Source organism: Ahaetulla prasina, chromosome 6 (genome assembly GCF_028640845.1).
Source record: "Ahaetulla prasina isolate Xishuangbanna chromosome 6, ASM2864084v1, whole genome shotgun sequence".
NCBI lineage: Eukaryota > Metazoa > Chordata > Lepidosauria > Squamata > Colubridae > Ahaetulla > Ahaetulla prasina.
In genome coordinates this window covers 66,474,846-66,501,081 of record NC_080544.1, presented here as the reverse complement: position 1 = coordinate 66,501,081, position 26,236 = coordinate 66,474,846, and the positions used below count along the sequence as shown (strand labels likewise).

The 26,236-nt window shown below is 39.8% G+C and overlaps 1 protein-coding gene across 1 annotated transcript in view; it reads left to right on the top strand.

Moving 5' to 3' along the window:
- The window catches only part of DGKG (diacylglycerol kinase gamma), a 123,064-nt gene that overhangs the window by 63,753 nt on the left and 33,075 nt on the right, over positions 1-26,236 (top strand). The window contains exons 13-23 of the mRNA XM_058188793.1: positions 7,195-7,312; positions 7,991-8,079; positions 9,873-9,989; positions 11,422-11,520; positions 13,551-13,667; positions 14,763-14,836; positions 16,618-16,692; positions 17,791-17,876; positions 19,210-19,299; positions 20,930-21,090; positions 25,234-25,298. Coding sequence (XP_058044776.1) covers positions 7,195-7,312; positions 7,991-8,079; positions 9,873-9,989; positions 11,422-11,520; positions 13,551-13,667; positions 14,763-14,836; positions 16,618-16,692; positions 17,791-17,876; positions 19,210-19,299; positions 20,930-21,090; positions 25,234-25,298 — 1,091 coding nt within the window. The remainder of the gene's footprint in view (positions 1-7,194; positions 7,313-7,990; positions 8,080-9,872; positions 9,990-11,421; positions 11,521-13,550; positions 13,668-14,762; positions 14,837-16,617; positions 16,693-17,790; positions 17,877-19,209; positions 19,300-20,929; positions 21,091-25,233; positions 25,299-26,236) is intronic.

Sequence of the window (26,236 nt, the reverse complement as noted above, 5' to 3'; positions counted from 1 at the left end):
CTACAACTTCTTAAAAATAAAGGTATTAGTCATTAGGCCTAGTAATTACAGTTATGTACTACCAAAGGCAATATTCCTCTGAATGTCAGTTCCTGAGGAACATGAGTAGGAGGATGTTAATGTGCTCTTTGTGAGGTTTCCATAAGCTTTATTGACAATTGTGGGACAATAATCTCAAACTATGTAAGGCCTTTTTTTCTGATCCACTACATTACTTCTAAGATAAGCAGCACATTTTATCTGACAGCAAACCTGGGGTAATATTCCTGTACAAAGTTATATCCATTTAAAAATTGTGAATTCTGTGTTTTATAAATTTTCTATTGTATAGGCTGGATGGTTGCTTTTTTTTCTTTTCTTTAAACATTTTGGTAGCATGTCACTTTCTATTTTACTAGTCACATGGTAAAAGGTCATTTGCTCCTTTGGAAACAACTGACCTGATTCAATGTCTACAATCCCCTATACTTCTCTGTTTGATTGGGATTAGTGAATTCTGTCTATTTTTATAATTTTCTGGACTAACTCTTATGAGTCCCAATTAGAAGACTTTGCTTTGTCCTTAGGGAGTGTTGTTTGTGGTCTTTTTGTAAATGAGTGAAATACAAAATAAAAATAAAGTTAAAAGGCAAAATAAAAGGCAAATGAACCAGAAATTGTGTAATGCAATGGTTGAAAGTCACTTCAATGAACTTGCTGATGCAACTTTGGTGCTTCGCTGATGGTTTTGTCTGGCTCAAAATAGGAATCCATAAGCTAAATGTTTAGGGCACGAAAAGACCAAGTTGCATTGAATAGTAGAAAAACGTTTATGTTTTGTGCCTCTGTAAGTAAATGTAGATCAGAGATTAAATTTTTTGCTGTAAAGTCTCCATGCATATCATTGTATCTCAGATAGATATGCTAGCCACCATAACCATTCAAAAGGGAATATTTGAAATTGTATTATGCAGATATTAGTAATAAAGTACTCTGGAGTGCCTTTTGCTGTAATGGCACTTATGGAATCATGTTGATTCACTCTCTTCCAAATTAGGCGCTTGCTTTTTCAATACTTATCATAGAGGTAATTGTGTATAGTGTATAGAGGCACAATCATTAGTGTATTCTGTTGCCAAATACTGCGCACCTGTATGGGGAAGTTGTCATACGCACAAGACTGATGTTCACAATAATGATACAATGAGAATAATATCTGGAACCCTTAAATCCACACCACTCTCATGGCTTCATGTTCTTTCTAACATTGCACCTCCTGACTGATCTCAGATGACAACAGACAGTTTGAGAGTGGAATAAGATAAACACGCTGAATGGCCGAGAGCCTGCAATGTGACTAGTGCACCGGAACAAACTAAAAAACATATCGTTCAAGCAAATCTCCTCAGGAAATTTCAAGGCGCTTGGGAAGATCTCCAGATTCCAGCCACATCAGAAGCAGTTAGATAGTTAGCTTCCTTAGATATTGAATTATAACATCTATCCTACTGCAATTCTATGGCTCCATATTACAGTGATTTTATGGTTTTATATTTATTTATTTATTTATTTATTTATTTATTTATTTATTTATTTATTTATTTATTTATTTATTTATTAGATTTTTATACCGCCCTTCTCCCGAAGGACTCAGGGCGGTTCACAGCCAAAATAAAACAGTACTAATATACATAATAAAAACAATTATTAAAAATCTTATTAAATATCAGGCCAGATTAAAACTATATAGAACCAAAAAAAACCCAAATAATTTACATCAAAGTATTAAAAACTGCTAAAAATTTCTATGCCAGTCCTGCGCGAATAAATAGGTAGGTCTTCAACTCGCGGAGAAAGGTCTGAAGGTCAGGTAGTTGACAGACTCCTGGGGGAAGTTCATTCCAGAGGGTGGAAGCCCCCACAGAGAAGGCCCTTCCCCTGGCGGCCGCCAGCCAACATTGTTTGGCGGACGGCACCCTGAGGAGTCCCTCTCTGTGAGAGCGCACGGGTCGGTGGGAGGCAGTCGGTAGCAGTAGGTGGTCCCGTAAGTAACCCGGTCCTAAGCCATGGAGCGCTTTGAAGGTAGTAACCAAAACCTTGAAGTGCACCCGAAAGACCACAGGCAGTCTGCGCAGGAGTAGTGTTACATGGGAGCCACGAACGGCTCTCTCTATCACCCGCACAGCTGCATTCTGAGCTAACTGGAGCCTCCGGGTGCTCTTCAAGGGGAGCCCCATGTAGAGAGCATTGCAGTAATCCAAGCGAGAGGTAACCAGAGCATGAGTGACCGTGCATAGGGCATCCCGGTCCAGGAAGGCTTCTTGAGGAGGGGTCTCACCACCGCCTCTTTCAAGGCGGCAAGGAAAACCCCTTCCAACAAAGAAGCATTAATAATCCCCCAGAGCCAGCCTCGCGTCACCTGCGTGGCCAGCACCAGCCAGGAGCGGCACGGGTCCAGTAAACATGTGGTGGCATTCAACCTCCCCAACAACCTGTCCATGTCCTCAGGAGTCACAGGATCAAATTCATCCCAAACAGTCTCAACAAGACGAGTCTCCGACCTCTTCCCTGGATCTACCCAATCTATATAATCCCTGGATCTACCCAATCTATACAATACAATATAGGAGATAATTTAATATATTATCTCCTATATTGTATTGTACATGCACAACACACACACACACACACACATGCATATCTATATTTACTGATGCATTATTTAAACTAAATCTGTATATTAATGATTGTACAATCTCTGTAGATGCCATTAAAATAAATAAATAAAATAGAGGTGCTACTATTGACAGGACACCCAACCAATTACAGTTCTTATTGTAATGTCCTTGTAAGAAGCCCGAGCCACCTCCTTGGAAGTGACTGGACCCGAGTCCAAAGAGTCAATTAGCAGGACGGTGTGCCCGGAGTGGGGTCTTCGATAGTCTCTGGTAGTGGGCATCTGCTCAAAGCGCCTGCATGCCCTAACTCTTCGGACCTGCGCAATTCATTCTCTGGGAGTGAGTCGAGCTGGCCGGAGGGACTGTTTGTTCCTCTCAGCTCCTCCTCTAGGCCATCCGCCCTGGATTATTTGCAGAATCGCCCTGCTTTCTTCAGGAGGGACCGTTGGTGTCGCTGGACCTCATCGAACTCAGATAAGTCCTTGCCCCGGGTTTGAGTCAGCTGTGGATTCAAACATTGGATAGTCAGGGCCTGTTTCTGGACTTTTGGTTGTTCTTTTCTTAATTGGTCTATGTGGCGCTTCCAAACCCGGCCATCCTCTTTGCACCCAACCAATTACAGTTCTTATTGTAATGTCCTTGTAAGAAGCCCGAGCCACCTCCTTGGAAGTGACTGGACCCGAGTCCAAAGAGTCAATTAGCAGGACGGTGTGCCCGGAGTGGGGTCTTCGATAGTCTCTGGTAGTGGGCATCTGCTCAAAGCGCCTGCATGCCCTAACTCTTCGGACCTGCGCAATTCATTCTCTGGGAGTGAGTCGAGCTGGCCGGAGGGACTGTTTGTTCCTCTCAGCTCCTCCTCTAGGCCATCCGCCCTGGATTATTTGCAGAATCGCCCTGCTTTCAGGAGGGACCGTTGGTGTCGCTGGACCTCATCGAACTCAGATAAGTCCTTGCCCCGGGTTTGAGTCAGCTGTGGATTCAAACATTGGATAGTCAGGGCCTGTTTCTGGACTTTTGGTTGTTCTTTTCTTAATTGGTCTATGTGGCGCTTCCAAACCCGGCCATCCTCTTTGCACCCAACCAATTACAGTTCTTATTGTAATGTCCTTGTAAGAAGCCCGAGCCACCTCCTTGGAAGTGACTGGACCCGAGTCCAAAGAGTCAATTAGCAGGACGGTGTGCCCGGAGTGGGGTCTTCGATAGTCTCTGGTAGTGGGCATCTGCTCAAAGCGCCTGCATGCCCTAACTCTTTCCTGGCCGATGCAACAATTTGTAAGAATACGCAGCCAGAAAGATAGTCCATCGGGTCAGTCTAGGCGAAAAAGCACGGCGTTGGGCGGTCGCCTGCCAACAGGCCTAGTAGGGGTCTATGGTCTGTGACGATTTCAAATCACGCCAAATACATATTCATGGAACTTCTTTACCCCGGAAACTATGGCCAAGGCTTCTATCTAGCTGACTATAGTTTCTTTCAGCCGATGACATTGTTCGGGAGTAAATGCTATAGGGGCTTCTGTGCCATTTGGCAACCTGTGGGTCAAGGTTAAAGGAGATCGGGGTCCCTCGTACTTGCCCAAACAGTCTTTGAAGACGTCCCGAACTCCTTCATTAGTTCGTCTTTTAGGTCGACGTCGTTTCGGAAGACTCCGGTCACTCCCATGCCCAATGCCCGGAACCAGTCCAGTCCCAACAAGCTCGGCAAGGTTCCGTCGACCACGGTGATGGGCAGGGTCTTGTTGTGCTGTCCATACTTGACTTGGACGGACGTTACCCCTCGGACGGGGATGCGATTTCCTTGGTAATCTTGTACCCTTAGTTTCTGTGGTTGCAGCTTGCGCTTCGCGATGGCTGGCAAACGTTTCACGAGAGTGTCCCAGGACATGATCGTGATCGATGAACCGGTGTCCACTTCCATTCGGCACGGCACCCCTTCAATGTGTGTTTTAGTAAAAATCTTTTTTTCAAGGCGCGTGGCTGCTTGGCCTACTCTCACGGCAGTCTGATTAAGTTTCGCGCCTTTTTTGAATCGACCAATCACGGGCCTCTTCGTCGTTCCCGCGCTCTGATTGGTCGGTTTGAATTTTTGGCGGGAAGGTTGGGGCGCTCGACAGGCCTGCGCTATGTGCCCCTTCCTTTCGCACCGCCGACAAGTCGCATCCTTAAACTTGCAGTCTTGTCGTTTGTGTTGTCCCCCGCAACTCGCGCATTCGCCCCGGTCTTCTTTCTCTGGCCTCCCGGTGTGGAAGACTTCTTCCTCTTCCTCGCCTTCCTCCTCGGCCTGGACTTCCTCATTGTGGACCGGGGTTGGTTTATTCAGCCCGCGATCGGCGTTTGCAGGGTTTCTGCCGCTTGGGTGGACATCTCATGAGCCCTGGCCTCGCCCAAGGCGACTGCCAGTGTTAGGTTGCTTCTGGACAGCAGCCGCCGCAATCGGATGTCTCTGACCCGCAAATGAGTTGGTCGAGTAATGTGTCTTCCAAGTCTCGATATTCGCAATGGTTGGCGGCTTTTCTCAGCGCTGCCATGTACACGCCGAATCGATTCGCCTCTCGTTGCATCCGTTGCCGCAATTCAACCTTTGAACAAATTTTGAGGCGTCGGTGCGTAGTGAGCCCGAAGGGCGGTCTGCAGGGTTTGCCACGGTACCGACTGTACCGGCGTTGGCTCAGCGACTCTGCGGTGTCGAAAACTTCCGAACCGCAGTGGCTTAGGAAGTACGCTCTCTTCCTGTTGTCGGAGACCCCCTGGCGTTCGTTTGCTTCGAGGAAACACTCGAAACGAGCCATGTATGACCCCCATTTTTCTTTGGCTGGGTCGAATGGCGCTGGCGGTGTGTAGCTGGACATCGCTGCTATCCGCCCTTATTTTGCTGGGTTCACGTATTCCTGGTTAGCTCAGCTCTTTCCTGGCGCTCTTTTGCCTCGAGATCCCACCTTCGTCGCCAGTGTTAGATTCGGGCAATAACGAGGCAGGAGACCAGATGAGTGACAACAGCTCTTTAGTTTATAGTGAACCCAGCAGCGAACAACAGAAAAACCCCTCTTTATATACAGTTCAGTCGGAGGCAGCGGCCAATCAGCAACGTGCTATTTCCCGCTCTAATTTCCCTCCAAAACTCTTAAAGATACATTACAGTACCCGGGCCGAAAGCCGGACTGGAACGGGTCTAGATAGACAGTTTCATCCAGGTATTGGGGTAGTTGATGTGCCACCACACTCTCTACAACCTTCGCCACAAAGCGAAGGTTGGAGACCAGACGGTAGTTTCCTAAAACAGCTGGGTCCAGGGAAGGCTTCTTGAGGAGGGGTCTCACCACCGCCTCTTTCAAGGCGGCAAGGAAAACCCCTTCCAACAAAGAAGCATTAATAATCCCCCAGAGCCAGCCTCGCGTCACCTGCGTGGCCAGCACCAGCCAGGAGCGGCACGGGTCCAGTAAACATGTGGTGGCATTCAACCTCCCCAACAACCTGTCCATGTCCTCAGGAGTCACAGGATCAAATTCATCCCAAACAGTCTCAACAAGACGAGTCTCCGACCTCTTCCCTGGATCTACCCAATCTATATAATCCCTGGATCTACCCAATCTATACAATACAATATAGGAGATAATTTAATATATTATCTCCTATATTGTATTGTACATGCACAACACACACACACACACACATGCATATCTATATTTGCTGATGCATTATTTAAACTAAATCTGTATATTAATGATTGTACAATCTCTGTAGATGCCATTAAAATAAATAAATAAAATAGAGGTGCTACTATTGACAGGACACCCATCCATCTTTTATATTTGTCAGAGATGCTGGTAACACCCTCTCCTCCCACCCAAAAAAGTCTACCATACCTTACAGATAATTATAATTATACCATTCTATACTAATTGTTGAGAAAAACAACATATTTACATTTTTAGAAATCCAAGTTATAATTCATTAGAATATTCAATCTTTGTCTTTGGACTATAGGATACTACATAAATTATTTAGACCAATTTCCCCCAAATGGTAAACAAAAATTTTGGATAATAGCTATTTTAATTGACTTACCGACTGTCATCAGATTGAATCTCCAATCAAAATAGTTTTTTGTTTGGAGATGATAGAAATGTACTGTAGCATATCAAGAGAAGATCAGATCAAGACAGGTTAATGTATTCTCTAGGTAATTATTTATCATGAGTCTTAAATTATTTTCTTGCACGGTAGTAAAAGTTTAGTTTTTTTTAAATTCTGTAGCTGCTTCTTCAAAAAATAAAGAGAAGCCAACAAAACTATAACATAGGTTAATTCAGACAATTATTTACAGGTTGTTGACATGCCAGTTAAGTTCAACAAGTCTGTGTGAGGAAAACTGATAAATGTTTTCTATAGTTCTGACATTATTATTTCACATTATAAAGAGATAATATTGATAATTGTGCAAAATGCATATTGCTGTGATTGGGTCATTGGTGGGTCATTGGAGATTCATCATACTGATTCTTCTCTGCTAAGTGAACTTTTTAAAAAAAAATCCCTACAGAATATAAAGGATGATGGCCAACATGCTTGGAGACTGAAACATTTCAAGAAGCCTGCCTACTGCAACTTTTGCCGCACTATGTTACTGGGAGTTAGGAAGCAAGGCTTGTGCTGTTCCTGTAAGTCCCTGCAAATGCACAATAATTATGGCTAGTGAAGTTACCTGCATGTCAGTTGGGAAGGGTCATGTCAAAATCTCCCCAAAAGATAGGGAAAGGATTTTTTTTATTTAGTTTTTGTTTAATCTTAAAACAGAGGTAGTAAGGCTTCAATATTTCCAGTACTTTCCTTTCTCAAAGGAAATTTGAGATTTTTCCAGTTGTACACCATTATAGAACCAGATACAAATGATAACACTTTCAGAACAGCCAGAGTAACAATAGTCTTTTCTAGGATTCAGATGGATCAACACAAAAATTAAGAGTTCAATCTCTCCCTTTGGAATTGCACTTGAAAAAGGAAGGAGGGGAACTGTCACAATACTGAATGATACCATAATTGAGGGTATCAAAAATTGCTGAAAGTTCAGGGAGAGCTAGGAAAAATGCACTACCTCTGTCCCTAGCCAGCCAGAGGTCATCCACAAGAGTCATCAATGCCATCTCAATAGTGAATGGTGAATCTACTATCATGGATTATGACAACAGTTTACTCATTTAGAATTTTTTGAAGAATTGTATATACAGTTGCATACATGGAATAAAATATTTTAACAGCCAAACTCTAGAAGTAGCTGGAAATTGTCCTCAATACAGTAATTTAGAATGGCTCTCTCTTTTTTTCTTTCCTTTCTACAGTTTGTAAATATACTGTCCATGAAAGATGTGTGTCCAAAGATATTGCTCCTTGCATCAGTACTTATGTAAAATCCAAGAGAAATACAAATGTAAGTGAGGCATATGTGGAAGATCAGTACTATGTGTCCACTATCTAATCATCTGCCATGAATTCAAAAGCCATCTGTATGTAGAACATGCAGTCCATATTGTCATACTAATGCTATTTTAATAAAAGAGGTCTCTGTCTTACAACAACCAATTCACTGCTGTGATTTTGATATAATACACACATATCAGTCTCAAAAGGTGGACTTTATATTTGGGACAGGATTTGCAGATAAGCTTTAGGATTAATTTTTGGTTGAAAAACAATAATGTGCTCTTTTTGACTCCATTTAACTCTTGTTGCCTTAAATTTGTATTTAGTGAAAATCAATATAGGCAATTAATATAAAGTAGGTCCACAAAAATACTGCCTTAAGCTCAACCAAAGCTCAAATACTGCCAGTAAGCTCAACCAAACTCAATTAACTATTTCAACAGTATTAATAGGTATACTAGATAAACAATACCGTAAATCAACAGCACTAATAATTACTACTAGAGCAGGGATATCAAACTCAATTTCATTGAGGGCTGCATCAGGGTTGTGTTTGACGTAGGGGGGCAGGGGGGTCATGGCCAGGGTAGGCATGGCCAGATTGATATCAATCATGTTGGGGGTGCCTGTGGTGGCCTGAGTGCTCTGCCAGCCTCCTGCAACCCTCTACCCAGCGAAAACAGGCTCCTGAGTGCTCTGTGACGGCCTCCTGCAATCCTCTGCCAGTGAAAACAGAGCTCAGGAGGGCCATACATACGAGCTCCATTTTCACTGGCAGAGGCACCATGGGCTGGTCCTTTTTGTTTCCAGGGCAGCCCCGCGGGCCACATCTAAGCACCCTACGGGCAGGATCCGGCCTGTGGACCTTGAGTTTGACAACCCTGTACTAGAGAAATTAAAACGCTGCTGAAATTGTAACTGTGTTAAGGTTCAAACAGTATGCTCTATTTGGGGGGGGTGGGGAAGGCAAGAATTGCAGTTAGTACAGGAGCTAAATTGAAACTTGGGTTTTGAATCAAACATTGAGGCATTAGAGAAATGCAGTTGTTTACAGTGTATGCACATGGGTATACAATACTGCTTAAGAACGGCTTCCAAAGGAATTCACATTATAAGTTTTAATGTAATGGTGAGTGGGAAAGACCTTGAGACATGGAGAAAAGAGATGCTAACTAGGGAACCGTCAGATATACAGAGTAGACTGCAGCTGCAGACTGAGCAGACCAAGAGTCTCAGTAGGGACTCTCCAAAAGTTCCCAGGATCTAAAGATAATAGCAGTAGAACTGTACTTTCACACTTGCAAAATTCTATTAACATAGCTTTACAGTAAAGTAAAATTAGTTTATCTGATCATGTTCCCTGTCTGGTCTACCCGGTAAGGCTGACAATTAAGCTATTTACCTACAATCATTTATGCCTTCATAAACGTATAGATGATATCAACAGCATTTAGGCTTATATACAGCCCCATAGTTCTTTGCAGCACTCTTTGGGTGGTTTACAATGACAGCATATTTGCCCAACAATCTGGATTCTCATTTTATGGACCATTGAAGAATGGAAGGTTGAATCAACCTTGAGTCCTGTCAGGATCAAACTCCGGGCTATGGATAGAGTTTGTCTGTAATGTTGCATTCTAACCATTGTGTCACTAGGGCTCTGATATAAATTATAGAAATACCCAATAATCAGAGAAAATTATTCCCTAAACTGAAGATGGAGACAGTTCCTGTAGTAGGAACTAATTTTGCACTATCCTTCCTTTCTACCAAGCTAGTTGAATAATTTTGCATTTCTAGGTTATGCAGCACACATGGATTGAGGGCAATTCCCCAGCCAAGTGTGATCGATGTCATAAAAGCATCAAATGCTACCAGGGAATTACCGGACTACATTGTGCATGGTGCCAAATCACAGTGAGTATGGGAAAAGAATGTGGTCTTTTTTATTTTTAACCAAAAAATTATAGAAATCTACTTTAGTCAAGACAGATTGTTACACATTTAAATTATTAAATTTTGTGACATGTTTGTAAGAAATAAAGGTTCATTTTCCCTTACCACTGTTGTTATCCCTCCTAATCCCAAAAGTAGCCATTATTCAGTAAATTATACAGAAACCGTAAATGCTAAAAATATGGTAACTCAGCAGTTCATGCCACTATACATCACCTCTTTTATAACCCTGATTCTGACATATATGAAGTAAATCTTTGTGAAAAGGAAGGTCCACAATGTATTTTTAGAAGGCTTCAGAGGCAAAACTGGCTTTCTCACGGAACACATTGGATGATAACAATGATATTACCCACTTTGCAACTATTGTGAACTATTATAAGCACCTCTGTAATACAAAAATAAAACTCATAGGATGCATTGCTTTTTTATATTTGGAGGCATTTTATTTTTATTGCTATGTGTGGTTAATGCCTCTTAAGTGCAATGATAGGTATAGAAGTTTACCAGACCTGCAGATATTAAGGCAGGAAGAATAGAGCTGCTTAAAAACATGGTTTTTTATTTTATTAATGTTTTAATTTAAACTCTTCTCTGTTTCCAAAGAACTCAGAGCAGTTCTTTGAAGAAACAGCAACAATTTCACAGAATTACAAGCTGTTTACAACAGAAAAGCATAACCTCCCAGAGCTCCTCCTAAAAATTAGCAGGAAATTGTAATTTTTAATGTGACAGAGGAGGATACACTGCTGGACAGTTGTAGCTTCCAAGTGATCTGAAAGGCCAACCCATGTAAAATGCATTGACCAGGATCAAGGTCTTCCAGTCCAGAAAAGTACACAGTTGGTGCACAACATGGATCTATGCAAAGGTCCCCCTGAGCAGGAACAATGATACCAGGAAAATCTCACGAATTGTGCACCAGCTCATTCTGAGGAAGTATGACCCTTTCCGGAGTCAATGATGATAAATCACCAGGGACCAAAAGCATAGAACCACTCCATCTTGCCAGGTTTGGGTTGTGGGGTCTTCCCCATCTAAGCACTCATAGCCTCCAGACATTTGGTCAGTACATCAATACCTGCCAAGCCAAGGCTAGAGATGTATAACTGTATCATGGACATACTTTCCCCTCTCCATTTTGGTACAAAAAGAATCACTATTTTCTCATGACCGTTCTCCTTAAGTAGTTAACTCTCCCAATAAAAAGCAATGGCTTTTCTGCAGTGCTGAAGACTAAAAGCCATCTTATCAAAGAAACATCAGGTGCTTTGCTAATCTGATTTTATAATTTTCTTGATCACAAGTAATGGAAAAATTTAGAGGATCAAATGGATATGGATGGAAGCAGGAAAGTAAACATTGGTACATGCTGTTTTGTCTCTTTTTAAAGCTTCACAACAAATGTGCCTCACATGTGAAACCTGAATGCGATGGTGGGCATCTAAAAGACCACATTTTGCTGCCTTCCCAGATCTGCCCAGTTGTTCTGGTAAATGAGTCTGCTTGCCACACATCAAATTGTTTTCATGAGTGGTATTTTTTTGTTGGTTCTGTCTCACTTAAGGTAACTGGATAATATAGTCTCATGATCCAAATGATTTTATCCAAGCTGATTTGGTTAATTAGATTAGCCATTCTAAACCTGGTATTCCTCTGTAATACCTTGTGTATTGGACCATGGTTCCCCACAATCTTGTCCACCATGGTCTCAAGCTGGGGAAAGTGCACTAAGGTTCTCATAATAACTACACTGATGGTTCCCAGGACATATGTGGATCAGAGGTGGGATTCACTTACCTTCCCTACCAGTTCACAAATGTCAGCGTGCGCACCTCTGCACATGCGCATAGCCTTCACAGTAGTCATGCATTACATCCAGGTTGGTGGGCGGAGGCTCCTACAGTCACCGCTACCGGTTCACACAATCCGGACAGAACCAGCTGAATCCCACCACTGATGTGGATGTCACAAATATGAATGGCAGTGGGGAGGGGGGGATGTTATAGATTAATCACCTTTGATCTTTAAATGAAATAAATCTATGTCAAAGCTTTTATCTGTTTTCATCTATTTTCAAGGCCCAAATTTAATTATTATTCAATCGTGTCATTATACAATGGGGGGGGGGGTGTCTGGATTTTTCATCTAGAGTCTTCTGTCTGTCTACTGTATCTGACTATGACTAACGAACAAAATTCTTAAATGGATTAAATAAAAATTATTACGTGTCAAAAACATAAATCAGAACTTAAAATATTAAAAATGTAGTAACTGTTGAATGTATCAAACCATACAGAATACATTAAATAATATTTTTCACAAAGAGTCCGTCTTTATGTGGAGACATTCTAAATATATAAACCAATATGGAACATTTATGCCTGTTATATAACAGAGGACTGTTTCCTCTGAAGCTGAAGGTATATAGGTATAGAGTAAAGCTAACCATGGCCCACAACTTTGTTGGGTATACATACTGAAAGAAAGTCACATGAATGTTAAGAAAAGAAAAACAAAGTGAATAAAGGGCTGAAGTAACTCTTAATTTGGAAATATTAGACAAAAGGCCAGTAAAAGGGACCATGATGTACAGAATGATTCTACAGAGAAAATGGATAATAAAATTAGATAATTCAATGGAGGTCTTTCCATAGTTACTAATCATGATGGCTTTTTGCCTTCTCCAAGATCGGAGATATTATTTATTTATTTATTTATTTATTTATTTATTTGATTTTTATACCGCCCTTCTCCCGAAGGACTCAGGGCGGTGTACAGGCAAAAATAAAACAGATAATACAATGTACAATTTAAAATGTAATTAAAAAACTTATTTTAAAATTAGCCTGAGAAGTAAAAATATACAATAAACTAAAAACCCCATTTAAAATTAATTAATAAAAATTTAAAATTAATAAAATTCAATTCAAGCCAGCCCCGCGCGAATGAAAAGATGTGTCTTCAGTTCGCGACGGAATGTCCGAAGGTCAGGTATTTGGCGTAAACCCGGGGGAAGCTCGTTCCAGAGTGTGGGAGCCCCCACAGAGAAGGACCTTCCCCTGGGGGCCGCCAGCCGACATTGCTTGGCGGACGGCACCCTGAGAAGTCCCTCTCTGTGAGAGCGTACGGGTCGGTGGGAGGCATGTGGTAACAGCAGGCGGTCCCGTAAGTACCCAGGCCTCAATTAAATCTTGTTTGTGGGAATTTTCTGACTACCGCTATGCAGAAGTTACTTTTAGGGTGATATTTTCAGAACTTAATTATAATTTGCAGCAAAATTGCTAGGCTATCCAAGATCATTTGGAATTTATAAAATTAATGTCCTTTACCAAACGTTAAGTTTTGCACTGTTTGATAGGCAGCATTTTAGTACCCCCGTGTTATACAATATCCTTAGTCTTTTGTAGTCTTATTATATATTTTTATACTTAGAATTCCATCATTTCCTCTGTTTATGTCATTAGTACTTCTTTGCTATCTATTTTTAAATGTCCGTATGCATCTTTGACTCTTCAAAAGGATAGGCAATCCCACTCACGAAGATCAGAAAGTGAATCACCATCCAGCACCACCCCCGAGGATACAAATATGATCTTCAAATACAATACTACCACAGTGGATGGACATGGACTGCAGGTGGGTAGCTGATAGCATCTTTCCTCCCTTGTACATGTATAGGTGTATGTATCCATGGAGAAGCACTTTCATCATTGTGAGCAATAGTGGGACACTTTGGAGAAAAATATACCAGAACACAGTGTCAATATATTTGTTCTTTAGCCTGCTTATAAGCCATTCTGATACTAGATAGTCCCAAAGCATTTCATGGCCAGAAAAAAATAATAACAAGCCATCATTCCCTTCTCCATTTTCATATAAAAAGTCAAATAAACTGGAAGTTGCATCTTTCTTTGCATCAACATTGGAACAGGTTTGGGGGGGGGGGGTTTGCATTCCTGAAGGCAATTTGGTGATTTATATCCATGTTTCTCAACCTTAGCATTCTTAAGATGAATGGACTTCAGTTCTTAGAATTCTCCATCGAGTATGATTGGGGAGTTCTGGGATTTGAAATCGGTGTATCTTAAAGTTGCTGAGATTGAGAAACACTGGTTAAGGGACAGAAGGAAAACTACATGCCTTATTGCATTTTTTTCCCTAACATCTTGCTTTCACCTTTCAGCATCTGTTTTTTGAGATACATGCCTCATTCTGCTTAATGGAAGACCTTACCCCACTCCAGGAATTATGGCTATGCTAAACCGTGCATTTGTTAATAGCAGAACACCCATCCCCATAGAATTTCCTCTAATTTAGAATTCAGCATATCTTCTCTTTGAAAAAAAGATTATAATGATATAGAATCAATGCTTGCAAATGTTTGATAGGCTAATATCGGTCATGTCATTAAGAATTCAATCACTTGATGTGTATCAAAAAAGTGCAGAATGTCACAAGCCTCCTAAATAAAGTATCCATTTATTAGTCTGTGTCCAATATACAATATGTGGCCCAGTACATAGCACGATAATATGCAGAAAAGGTGCAAAGAATAGCAGTTTGGAGGATCCTAATTTTTCTCCATAGCATTAAATCCTATTTACCCAACATCTTTCTAGTTAGTTGTTTTGCTTCACCTGTAACTCTGCCACATCACTTATTTCTTCTCCTTTCTGCACAATTTATGTTGTGCAAGGAGTCTGCTTGTTTGATATCCACTTTGCTTTTCAGATCACGCCTAAGCCAGGAACCCACCCATTGCTGGTATTTGTGAACCCCAAGAGTGGAGGAAGGCAAGGAGAAAGGTATGTTTCCCCCTCCTTTTGAAAAATTGTACATTTCCAAGATTTAAGATTGTGATGCAATAAATGCACCAATAAATTGTTGTAGACAAATAAACCTCCTTCAAGCAAATGTTTTATAGCAGATTTTCCCTTAGATTCAAACTGTAATGTTACATAAAATGTAGTTATGATTCCAGGTATTTTTATCATTACTCTTACAAGTGTAAGAGTTCTTACAAGGAGTCCTAGTGGCTCAGTGGTCAGAATGCAGTATTGTAGGCAAACTCTGCCCACAGCCTGGAATTGGATCCTGACAGGGCTCAAGGTTGCCTGAGACTTCCATCCTTCAGAGGTTGGTAAAATGAGGATCCAGATTGCTGGGGGTAATATGCTGATGTTGTAAACCACTCAGAGAGTTCTGTAAAGCACTATAGGATGGTATAAAAGTCTTAAGTGCTATTGCTATAAGTGCTATAAGCTTCTGTGAATGTCCTGAAGCAGGAAACTGCTATAGTTTAGCATCAGAATATCAATTTTGAATGCAGAATCCAGATTAAATAATGTGCGTTTTCAGATAACAGTAAAACAGACTCCAAAGTAGAACTTTGGAGAGCTGCTGCCAGTCAGTGTAAAATGTTGGTAAAAATTTGATGTTTGTCTAGATGGTTGACCAGACTGGAATTATAAAATTGTAGAACTGGAAGGAGCCATTAAGTGCAATTCCCTGTTCAAATGAAAATGGAAGTATCCAAAATAGGTGGTCGCCAAGCCATTACTTGAACAAATCTAGCAAAGGGGAGCATACTATTTTCCTTGCTAATTGATTCCATTGACAATCTGCCCTACCTGTTACGAAGCTTTTCTTAACACTCAAGTGGAATCTACTTTCATATAATTAAAGGCTATGTTTTCCCGTTGTACACATTGCCAGAAAACAAATCTTCATTTTTTTCTATAAATCTGAAAGCATTATTGTGCTTTTCCCATTGCCTCCATTCTTTTCTTAAATCCCTGAAGTCCACTTCGCTCAGCCTCTTCTAGGACTTCATAACTTAATAAGGGTTATAAACAGTGCTAGGAGCTATAGACCCGGATTGTAAGAATAAAAAAAAATATTAGGCAGGGACGGTAGGTGCGCTGGTGCGCTTATGCACGCCCCTTACAGACCTCTTAGGAATAGGGTGAGATCTATAATAAACAGTCTACTAAAAACCTCCTTTCCTAACCTCAATTGATTCTGTACATAGTTTTTTTGGATGCCATATCTATAAATCAGACTTCCTGGCATGTATTCTTCCTCGGTGACTGTCTCCCCCCCTTTTTTTATGTGGTTCTTTTATTTACAGATTTTCCCTAAATATTGTTTTTTGTTTCTTTTTTTGTGCAACCAGGTCAGCTTCTTTTGCTGTGTTCCACTTTTTTTCCTTTTAATTTTGTTTGGGGGGAAGTAAATCCTGTTCTTAGTGACTCCTGTTTTAGGAATTCCTACCCAATCTTTGAATAATTTTCACTTTTAGTGTTTCTTGTCACAGAATCCTACTTGTCATTGATTGAATTTGTTAATATCAGTTTCCATTAAAATCAATTACAATAACATAATCATTTTCTCCCATGTTCTTGCTTACTTCCACTTCCTCAACTTAATTATTGTACAGTAGTTACTCTCATATTAAGTATAGCTGATGCTCTGGTGTTCTTTTCCACTATTAGAGGAAAAAAGTGGTCCACAAAACAATGCAAAAAATAATAATTTGCCTTGACTCCTTTTTACAGCTGTTGATTCTTATTTTTCTTACTTTTAGGGTACATAGGAAATTCCATTACATACTCAATCCCAGACAAGTTTACAACCTGGATCGTGGAGGACCTAATCCTGGGTATTGAATTTCAAAACGTGGCCTATTTCACATATTTGCTTGTTTGTTTTTCATAATTTAAAATCTTTGGTCTTCCTTCTTACTATTACATGCTTCCTTTGTATTGTCTCTGATCTATTCTTCTTATCACTTCACTTCTTTTTCCTCTTTACCTCTTTCCTCAGTTCAATTTCCCTTTCCCTACACAAAAGCTTGTTAATATGTCTTAGATTGAGAAACTCAGCTGACTGGTGGTTCTTTAAAGTATGTATATGCATGGTTGCATTACATTTGCTACATTTGTGTTATTGAGTCAACTGGGTCTCTATAAATTCATGAAAGAATACATGTGAATGCTTCATTTTTTTTAAATTTGAATTTATATCCCGCCCTTCTCCGAAGACTCAGGGCGGCTTACACTGTGTTAAGCAATAGTCTTCATCCATTTGTATATTATATAAAAAGTCAACTTTTATTGCCCCCAACAATCTGGGTCCTCATTTTACCTACCTTATAAAGGATGGAAGGCTGAGTCAACCTTGGGCCTGGTGGGACTTGAACTTGCAGTAATTGCAAGCAGCTGTGTTAATAACAGACAGACTTAGTCTGCTGAGCTACCAGAGGCAAATACATATTGCAAAACAAAGGATCAATGCAGCAGATGCTATTTGCAGCTGAGATTATTTAGTGCGTTGCTGTTAACGGAATTATATCTAAAATTTAGATGCTAAAAAAATGTGGTTTTTTTGAGCAGGAATAGATAGAAAACAGGTATCATCCATGAAGTACAGATTGGATGCTAAGTTGCATAATTCTTTGTCAGCTAGATTGCACTTAATCATTCACCTGTTTTGTTGCGAATAGCAAAATATCTCATTTTTTAATCATGAACTAACATGCTTTTTTGTATGTTCACTTCTTTAGACTTATTCAAATTGCAGAATTTGAAAAGCAACCATCTAAGTCAGACCTTCCTCAGTCATGTACTCTCCATATATTTCAGATTATAAATTCCAGAATACACTTGGAAGGTTGGGGAGAATGTGACATTTTTCTTATTGTACAATAAACTTCCATTTCTAAACTACTTCTTTTTTTTTGCCTTCTTTTTTTTCTTAGATTAAATTTTTTCTGTGATACCCCAGACTTTCGTATTTTGGCTTGTGGAGGGGATGGGACAGTTGGATGGATCCTGGACTGCATAGGTAAATTAGGATCTGTCAACAGTTGATAAATGAATTATCATTAGAAGCATGGGTCAGGTCTAGGGTCCCGGCTAAGAGAAGGGAAGGAGAGGCTGAGGTTCTTCTTTCTCATGAATATGTATATCTCTGTCCAGTATAACAAAAGAAACTGTGAATTAGAGAACTCTGACAAGAAAAGCAGATAATTAGCTTCATGTACAGTTTGCATCCTTATTATTACCATCCACTTCTTCGTAGTTGTTAGGACTTTCTGATAAGCAGCTACAGTTGTACAGATTAAAATCAACAAGCACAGTTTAGATGAAAAGAGTAAGCCTAGGTTTTAACCTTCTTGCTATGAGGAGCAGAGAATGTGACTACTTACACAACTTGTAATTGATTATATTAACATTCATGATTGACAAATTAATTTGTACTATACCAGGGGTCTCCAACCTTGTCAACTTTAAGACTTGTGGACTTCAACTTCCAGAATTTGTGTCCACAAGTCTTAAAGTTGACAAGGTTGGAGACCCCTGTACTACACCACCAGTGTAGTAGTGTCACCTCCTCTCCCCTGCTCTTTTGATATTGGCTATAGCTATACGTTCTGGCCATCGCATCAAACTTAATAAAGGCTCAGGAAGGACTTGTTGAAAGTAGCTTGGCTACTAGTTTGCTTTCAGCCACTAAAGATTTATCCCTGTTTCTCAGAGACTTTAATTTTTTGAAAGATGTCATATTATGACAATCGTTGTGCCTACCTAGTAACAAAAAATGCACTTCCTTAAAGATGGGAAGAAATCTTGTTGAGGGCAATATGCTAACATTTGTAAACTGCTCAGAGAGTGCTGTAAAGCACTGTGGAGCAGTATATAAATCTAAGTGCTCTTGCTATTGATTAAACTGTGGGGGAGGGGTTGATACAGATGTAGAGGTAAGGTTCATCATAATTATCAGGGACTCCACAATACTAATCCCCAACTCCTTCCTCCCCCTCCACCATTTCTTCCACTAATAGTGGATTCCCATTCACTGCATCAATCACATTGAGGCCAAGTCTTCTAGCCAACTTGCTTCAGGTACATCATGCACTCTCCCTGTTATTGTTTATTGTTTATTATTATTATTATTATTATTATTATTATTATTATTATTATTATTATTATTATTATTATTATTATTATTATTATTATTATTAGCTGGTGAACACAATTCAAGTGAATTCTATCCCTTTGGGAGTTATTAAGCTTTACTGTTCCTGTGAGTTCTCCTCTCGCATATGTTGCAAAAGAAGGTCATCATATCCAAAGGCCTATCTGTGGGCCTCTCATTGTTGCTTATTTCTTTGCAGATAAAATGAACTTAGCAAAGCACCCTCCTGTGGCTATCCTGCCATTGGGAACAGGGAATGATCTTGCCCGCTGTCTCCGATGGGGAGGAGGTAAGTCTCTCAAGTCAGCCCATGATTCATTCACCATGATTTCATGTCATGGCTTTCCAGTGATTCCTCTTGCTAGCAGTCCCATTTGTTGTTGAAACCTGTCAGCTGTTTTTAATGCCACTAGCCATTTTCTATCTTTTGCTGCTGTTATGAATATGGGGAAATTTCATGCAAAGGTAAAGGAAAGGTAGCTTCACTTCACCATTCAGAGGATAAATGGAGAAAATTAAACACAATTGAACACCAAGGAGCCAATCAGTTTTCCTTCTCAGACGGGTATATAGACAGACAAGAAAGAACAGGCATTTTTTTGTTTTTGTTTTTTGCACTTCTCCTTTAATTGCATAGGAAGACAAAAGTTCCAGTTTTGGCAGCTGCAGGAGAGGAACTAATGAATCTGGACAAAAAAACTAGACCAGCAAAGCTGGTTGTAGTATAGATCTATTGCATTTTGTGGATTGGGATGTGGGCTGTGTGAACTTTACGACATGTATATGTGTGAGGGATCCTGGAGTTTAGAGAGCATCTATTTCCTGGGTTAGTAGGAACTGAGATCAACTTATTTAAGAGATATTTGTTCATTTTTCTTCATTTTCTTCTCTTTTCCATTTGCAACGTAAGTTTCTGATCTTGCTTTATGCAATAAAGATTTAAATTCTTAAGGAACCAGTAGTACTGATTCTGGAAAAGAAATCTAAGCTTTGCATACACTTTCCTATCAGGTCACAGTATCAAAAGAAGAGGGTGGTCACTTACCATCTTTCTTGAAAACAGTGGTAGAATGAGTGTTCTAAGTGACTGGTGCAGTGGTGTGATGGAACTGGCTTGTACTAGCTCACAAGAGCTGATTATTAAGTTTTCTGGAATTTTATGAGCCACTTGAATACAGATATGAGCTATGATGCTTAGGGTGCAGAGTAGTGGCAGCAATACAGCTGGGATTGTTGATTATTAGACATTTATCGGTACACCAATGGGCTGTTACAACTAACATACTTAGTTGGCTCTCCCCTGTGAGACAAGAGTATGGAGACCTTGATAGAAATGAGTGTATGCCGAAACCATCGTGCCCCATGTGCATGCATACCCTATTAAAGTACCATTAGAGGCTCTTCACAATCACTCTTGATCTCCATGATGTGGATGCATTCCTATTTAAAGTACATATCCCATGCAAATATCCCATAATATCCACCATGCAGCCAGCAGCTATAGCCAACCAATAACTCTATGACCCTCAAAATACTGCTTCATAGTTGCAATTTGAACTATCCTGCAATTTAACATTATTATTAGGGCTGGGATTTTAAATGGTCCTTATATGGAATCCACGTTGGTTGCTGGCCAAGAGACTGATACCGATGTTTCTGCCACCAGCAATTAATTTAGAGATGGGGATGGGCCTCAGACTTTAGCTCCAAACCCAGTTATATTGTTGGGAAGGCTTATGCTACTTCAGATTGATTTCTGCTTTGAATTGTAGATCATCTGCCTTTCTTTTCTGGCTCTATACCATCCAGCCCATCACTGCCTGGCCTTCTCTTATTCTATTGCCCCATTAACGCTTGGCAAATTCCACCATAACATTCTGTTCCTCATCACCTGTCAATTTTTATTTTTCTATTCCAAGGCTATGAAGGAGGCAACCTAATAAAAATACTTAAAGATATTGAGCACAGTACTGAGGTAATGCTGGACCGATGGCAAATTGATGTTATTCCCAATGACAAAGAGGAGAATGGAGATCCTGTCCCATACAGCATCATCAACAACTATTTCTCCATAGGAGTAGTAAGCAATCTGTGTTATCTTATTCATGTGGCTTTCCAAATATTTAGAGTTACAATCCTATCATCTTTTACCATGCTGATAAATTTTAAGTCTCAACTATTTCATTTTTCCCCTTCATACTGTTCCCAATGCATTGGAGTATCAAGGTCATTAATAAGAACATCATTAATTATGGAAGGACTGCAGTAGAGAATTGATTTGGGAAGCAAAGGGAGGTATAATAGAGGGATCATTTCCACAGTGTATGCACTTCAGAAGTTTGTGGCATGGCATTCTGCCTGTTTGCTTATGACTATTTTTCACCAAAATCATTATAGAATAATAAAACAGATAATAACACCATATAGAGTATATCAGTGACCGCAACATGCCAAATGATGCAAGAGGAGAGTTCACCCAAACCTTTGGATAAACAGCTTGGCCTTTAGTTAAATTCCATAACTGGAGCACTTGAGACCAAAGGTGTGAGAAAAGAGCTTATTTACTTGATGTTAGTTTCTGGACAGATACATTTGAGAAGGATGACCAATAAGATACCAACAAGGACCTGAGCCATGTAGTTTGAATTTTTCTTGCTACCATAGAAGCAGCCAGTTCTGATCTTTCAAAACTGATATACAGTAATGTTTCTATAGGAGGTTGTATAGTGTTCAGATCTGAAGTAGGAAAGGTATTGTAGCTCCAACATGTTCTTCCATTTTATCAGCAACTCCTTAAGTAAACTATACTATTTCCTGGATTCACAGGGTACCTCTGCAGAGTCAGGAAAATATTTAGAATAACAGAGTTGGACAGGGCCTTCTAGTTCAACCCCCTGCTCAGGCAGAAAACCCTATACCATTTCAGACAAATGGTTGTCCAATCTTTTCTTAAAAACTTCCAGTGTTGGAGAATTCACAACTTCTGGAGGCAATTTGTTCCACTGATTAATTGTTCTAACTGTCAGGAAATTTCTTCTTAGTTCTAGATTGATTCTTTCCTTGATTAGTTTCCACCCACTGTTTTCTGTCCTACCCTCAGGTGCTTTGGAGAATAGCTTGACTCCTCTTCTTTGTGGCGACCCCTGAGATATTGGAACACTATTATCATGTCACCTCTAGTCCTTTTTTTCATTAAGTTAGACATACCCAATTTCAGCAACCATTATTTATATATGTTGATGATGATCCAAAGAGCCGAGGTGGCACAGTGGTTAGAGTGCAGTACTGCAGGCTACTTCAGCTGACTGCTAGCTGCAGTTCAAATCTCACCGGCTCAGGGTTGACTCAGACTTCCATCCTGTCCAAGATGGCTAAAATGAGGACCCAGATTGTTGGGGGTAATATGCTGACTCTGTAAACAACTTAGAGAGGGCTGTAAAAACACTATGAAGTGGTATATAAGTCTAAGTGCTATTGCTCTGTGGAGGAGAAGTGGTGACAGTACTGCCATAAGAAAAAACTTGCGTTGGTTCAGAAGACATTATGGAGGCAGCAATAGGATGAAACTCATTTTTGCTGTCCTATAGATATTTCTTTGCCTTTTTAACTCAAACATATATTTCCCTGAACTTACATGGCTACCATGCAAGTCCAGAAAAAGCTGCAGCCATTAGCATGTTTTCCACATTGTTTTTGCTGATTTGCTACTTTCCCTGAAGTTGCCAGTTTCAATCATAGTTGCAGAGCAATTAGTTTCAGTTCTCCTGATCCACAGGACCTAGTAGTTTCACAATTTCACTCCTGCCAGCTTCTCTATTGACTTTGCTGGTTGGAAGCTGGCCAGGAGGGTTGCAAATGATGATCAAGTGACCACAGGACACTGCAACCATCATAATTGCAACCTGCTTGCCAAAAGCATGAATTGCATCTGCAGGAAAGTTGTAATGGCAACAACTTCGAGGATGTATTTATTTAGTGCTGCTCAAAAAGCATATTTGATCACTAGCAACCTTTTTATAGACTAGCAGCAAGCAGAAAGAATAAATATTTCAGAATGAAAATACTCCATTCCATGCTAATAGGGCAGAGTGTGAAGGTGCATGTCTTCAGTTATGTGCTATTTTCTGCCCTATTAGCTGGAACATATCTGTCCAGTTAAATATGCTTTCGTGCTATACTAGTAGTTTTACATAACTGCATGTATAGCCTTTTAGTAACCTTTTATATAAATATATTTTAACTATCTTGCCATTTTGTCCTATTAAACATTCTTTGTGCCTTCACGGTTGATATGCATTTTCACTGATGGAAATTGGTCAAATAATTATTAGTGTATCCATGTTGTAGGGTTGCTAGGAAGCCCCTCACAACAGCTGACTAGTTTAATGTTCTGGCATGGTAGACGAAACAGCTGATGGAAAGTGGGGGGGAAACACTGAAGCATTTGTTTAGAAATGTTCTTCTGTTATAGTAAGGCTCCATTTATAAATGATTGATGATTGCCATAAATGTGTTACAGGCATAAGCAATGTGCCTTACAAATAGCTGTAATTGATGTGCTGACCTTTTAAAATCAATAACACATGATTAATATTACATTAAATTATTTGTCATGCTTTGCAGATATTTAAGAAAATTGACTTTGGTGTCCTAGATTCTCTGTATCTATAGTATAAGTCATTATAATCACTGATTTACGGGGTATTGAAGAATAAGAACAGTACATAAACAGGCTGTGTTATTCTGGGATCCCAGCTCTTAACAAGATGCTTTTAAACGTTACCACTGATGATAACAAGCTGTTCTTGAGTCTAGGCTGCCACATGCTGCTTCCCATCTTCTCTCCCTTTATTTTTGGACTCTGAGAAATGTGGGGCAGTAACTATATCACTAACAGGAAGTTTTGGATTACAAATAGATCAGGTCCTGGATTTGCAAAGTCCCTTCCTAGTTACACTTCAATACTCCACCATGAAGCGAGGGATGTGGACTTTGCTAATCCCTGGATGAGGAGGGTGCATTCCACAGGCAATCCAAACATCAATGCTGAAAGAAAGCTCTTTGCATTGCTGTTTGCAATTTGAAATCAGTTTAAACTTTATGCTTTCTTAAACAGAGTGAGGATAAGAACACAATTGTCAGCAAAGCAAAGAATGGCCAAAGGTATCCAATACAAGACTATTTTGTTAATGATTCTTAAGGGTTTGTTTGTTTTTTAAGGTGGATATTTTGCCTTCTGTATTCTACCGTAGGAGTGCAAAACATATAACCATGAGTAACATACATTAGCCTTCCCCGATTAGGCCAATGTATCTAAAAGGGCATGACATTGGAAGAAGTCATTAGACTAGGAGAAACCATACATTTTTCATTGAAAAGCATTCAAATTTGCTGTTATTTTATACTTTGTATTGTAAAATGATAGAAAACACAAGAATGCCTACATTCAGCTCAGGACATCCTCCATACAAGAATTCCACACATTTCAAACCTAGTGCTCAGTCTCTGTGATCCTTCAACATTGACAGTGATTGACAGATGAGTCAACTTACTTCTAGCTATGCTTTGGCAGGAAGCATTCTTAAAGCAAGTTTCTTTTTTTCTTTTTTGCTTGACTGGAACTCTAGGGAGAACTTATGGCAGTCTAGTTTCTCATGGGAGAAACACTTGCATCATCCCATCTTCCAGCTTAGTGCATCCTCTCCCACTTCCCCACAGAAGCTCAGCCACCACAGTATCTTGCCAAGGTTCTCTTTGAAAAGCAGTAAAACAATAATTCTTTGGCAGACTGCATTCCCTTCCCAGAGATAGCACTTTTAAATTTTTTAGAAATTACAGGCAAATGCAATTGCCCCTGAAATCCAATCTGCAGAGGCCTTGGCTTTTTCTTCAGCACTCTATTATTTTATGTGCCTTTTTGTTGGTTCCCAAAACTATTTGATTAACATATAAGTTATTTAAATAACTTAATGAAAATGGGGGTAAGAAATGCGAAGTGCAAACTATAGTAATGTGAAAGTGCTTGAAAACAGACATTACTCTGGTATGATAACTTTAAGAAGCTTGTGGAGAAATATAACATCAACACTAGTTATAATAATTGTGGGGAGGCACAATATAAGAAGTGCAAGTTCAAATCTATAAGTTCTAGTGTTAAGAATTCTTGAAATACCGGCTGTACTTTATAAAAGGCTTCATTTGCTTCCCTTTCTTCTTTTTATAGGATGCATCCATTGCACATAGATTCCATTTGATGAGGGAAAAGCATCCTGAAAAATTCAATAGCAGGTAAATATCAGCCTTTCCCCCTCGCACAATTCTTTTGTACTAGTTATAAGTTTTGTACAGTCTGACCAAATTACTTGCTTAAGCCTTCCCTAGTATGTGCACCCTCTATCTAAATGTGTGGGGTTTTGATTCAATTGGCTTGGACCACATGTCTGGAAAGGGGGGAAAGCTGCTTTAGTTTTGTTTTTTTGTTTGTTTGTTTTGTTTTTGTACAAACAGGGACAAAGGATGGAACACCCTTTAGTGAAAATCATTGTCCGATAGTGTAAAATCTTTTATTGTACTTACAATCCAATACTTTGGCCATTTTGTTTTGGCCATTGCAGAGCTATATTTGAGCCTTAGGTGGGCAGTCTTCAAGTTTGAAAAAGCCCTTTACTCTAAAGCAGAGGTTTTCAACCTTGGCAACTTTAAGACTTGTGGACTTCAATTCCCAGAGTTCCTCAACCAGCAAATCTGGGTGAGGGGCTCTGAGAGTTAAGTCAATAAATAAGGGAAATGGTGCATGTCATAGAAATAGCAATTTATGTCATATTGTCCACCTGTTAAGAATCAGCCCACACATAGGCCAAGGCTCGGCTATGTACATGTTTCATTCATTTTTAACAATTTACAAGAATAAAAGTGTAAAAATTCCAGCTTCTACTATTGATTAAAGTGAATGATGATGTTGGTTCTCTTGAGTCGTGTCATACCTTACTGTCTGGGTCAGAGATGAGTCTCTTGGGGGGAAATTGTGGATCTGAAATGATGAGAGTTGCTGAATCCTAAGTGTATAATAATTATTAAAAAAAATAAAGATTTTGCTCCTCAATCTCAGGAGAAAATATAGGAGTTTTTTTGACAAGTTTGATTTTGACAGCGATCACAACTCTTAGCACAGATCTACATTTTCTGCTTGGTCCGGTGCCAATATAGGCCATTTACTGTTTCCTGAG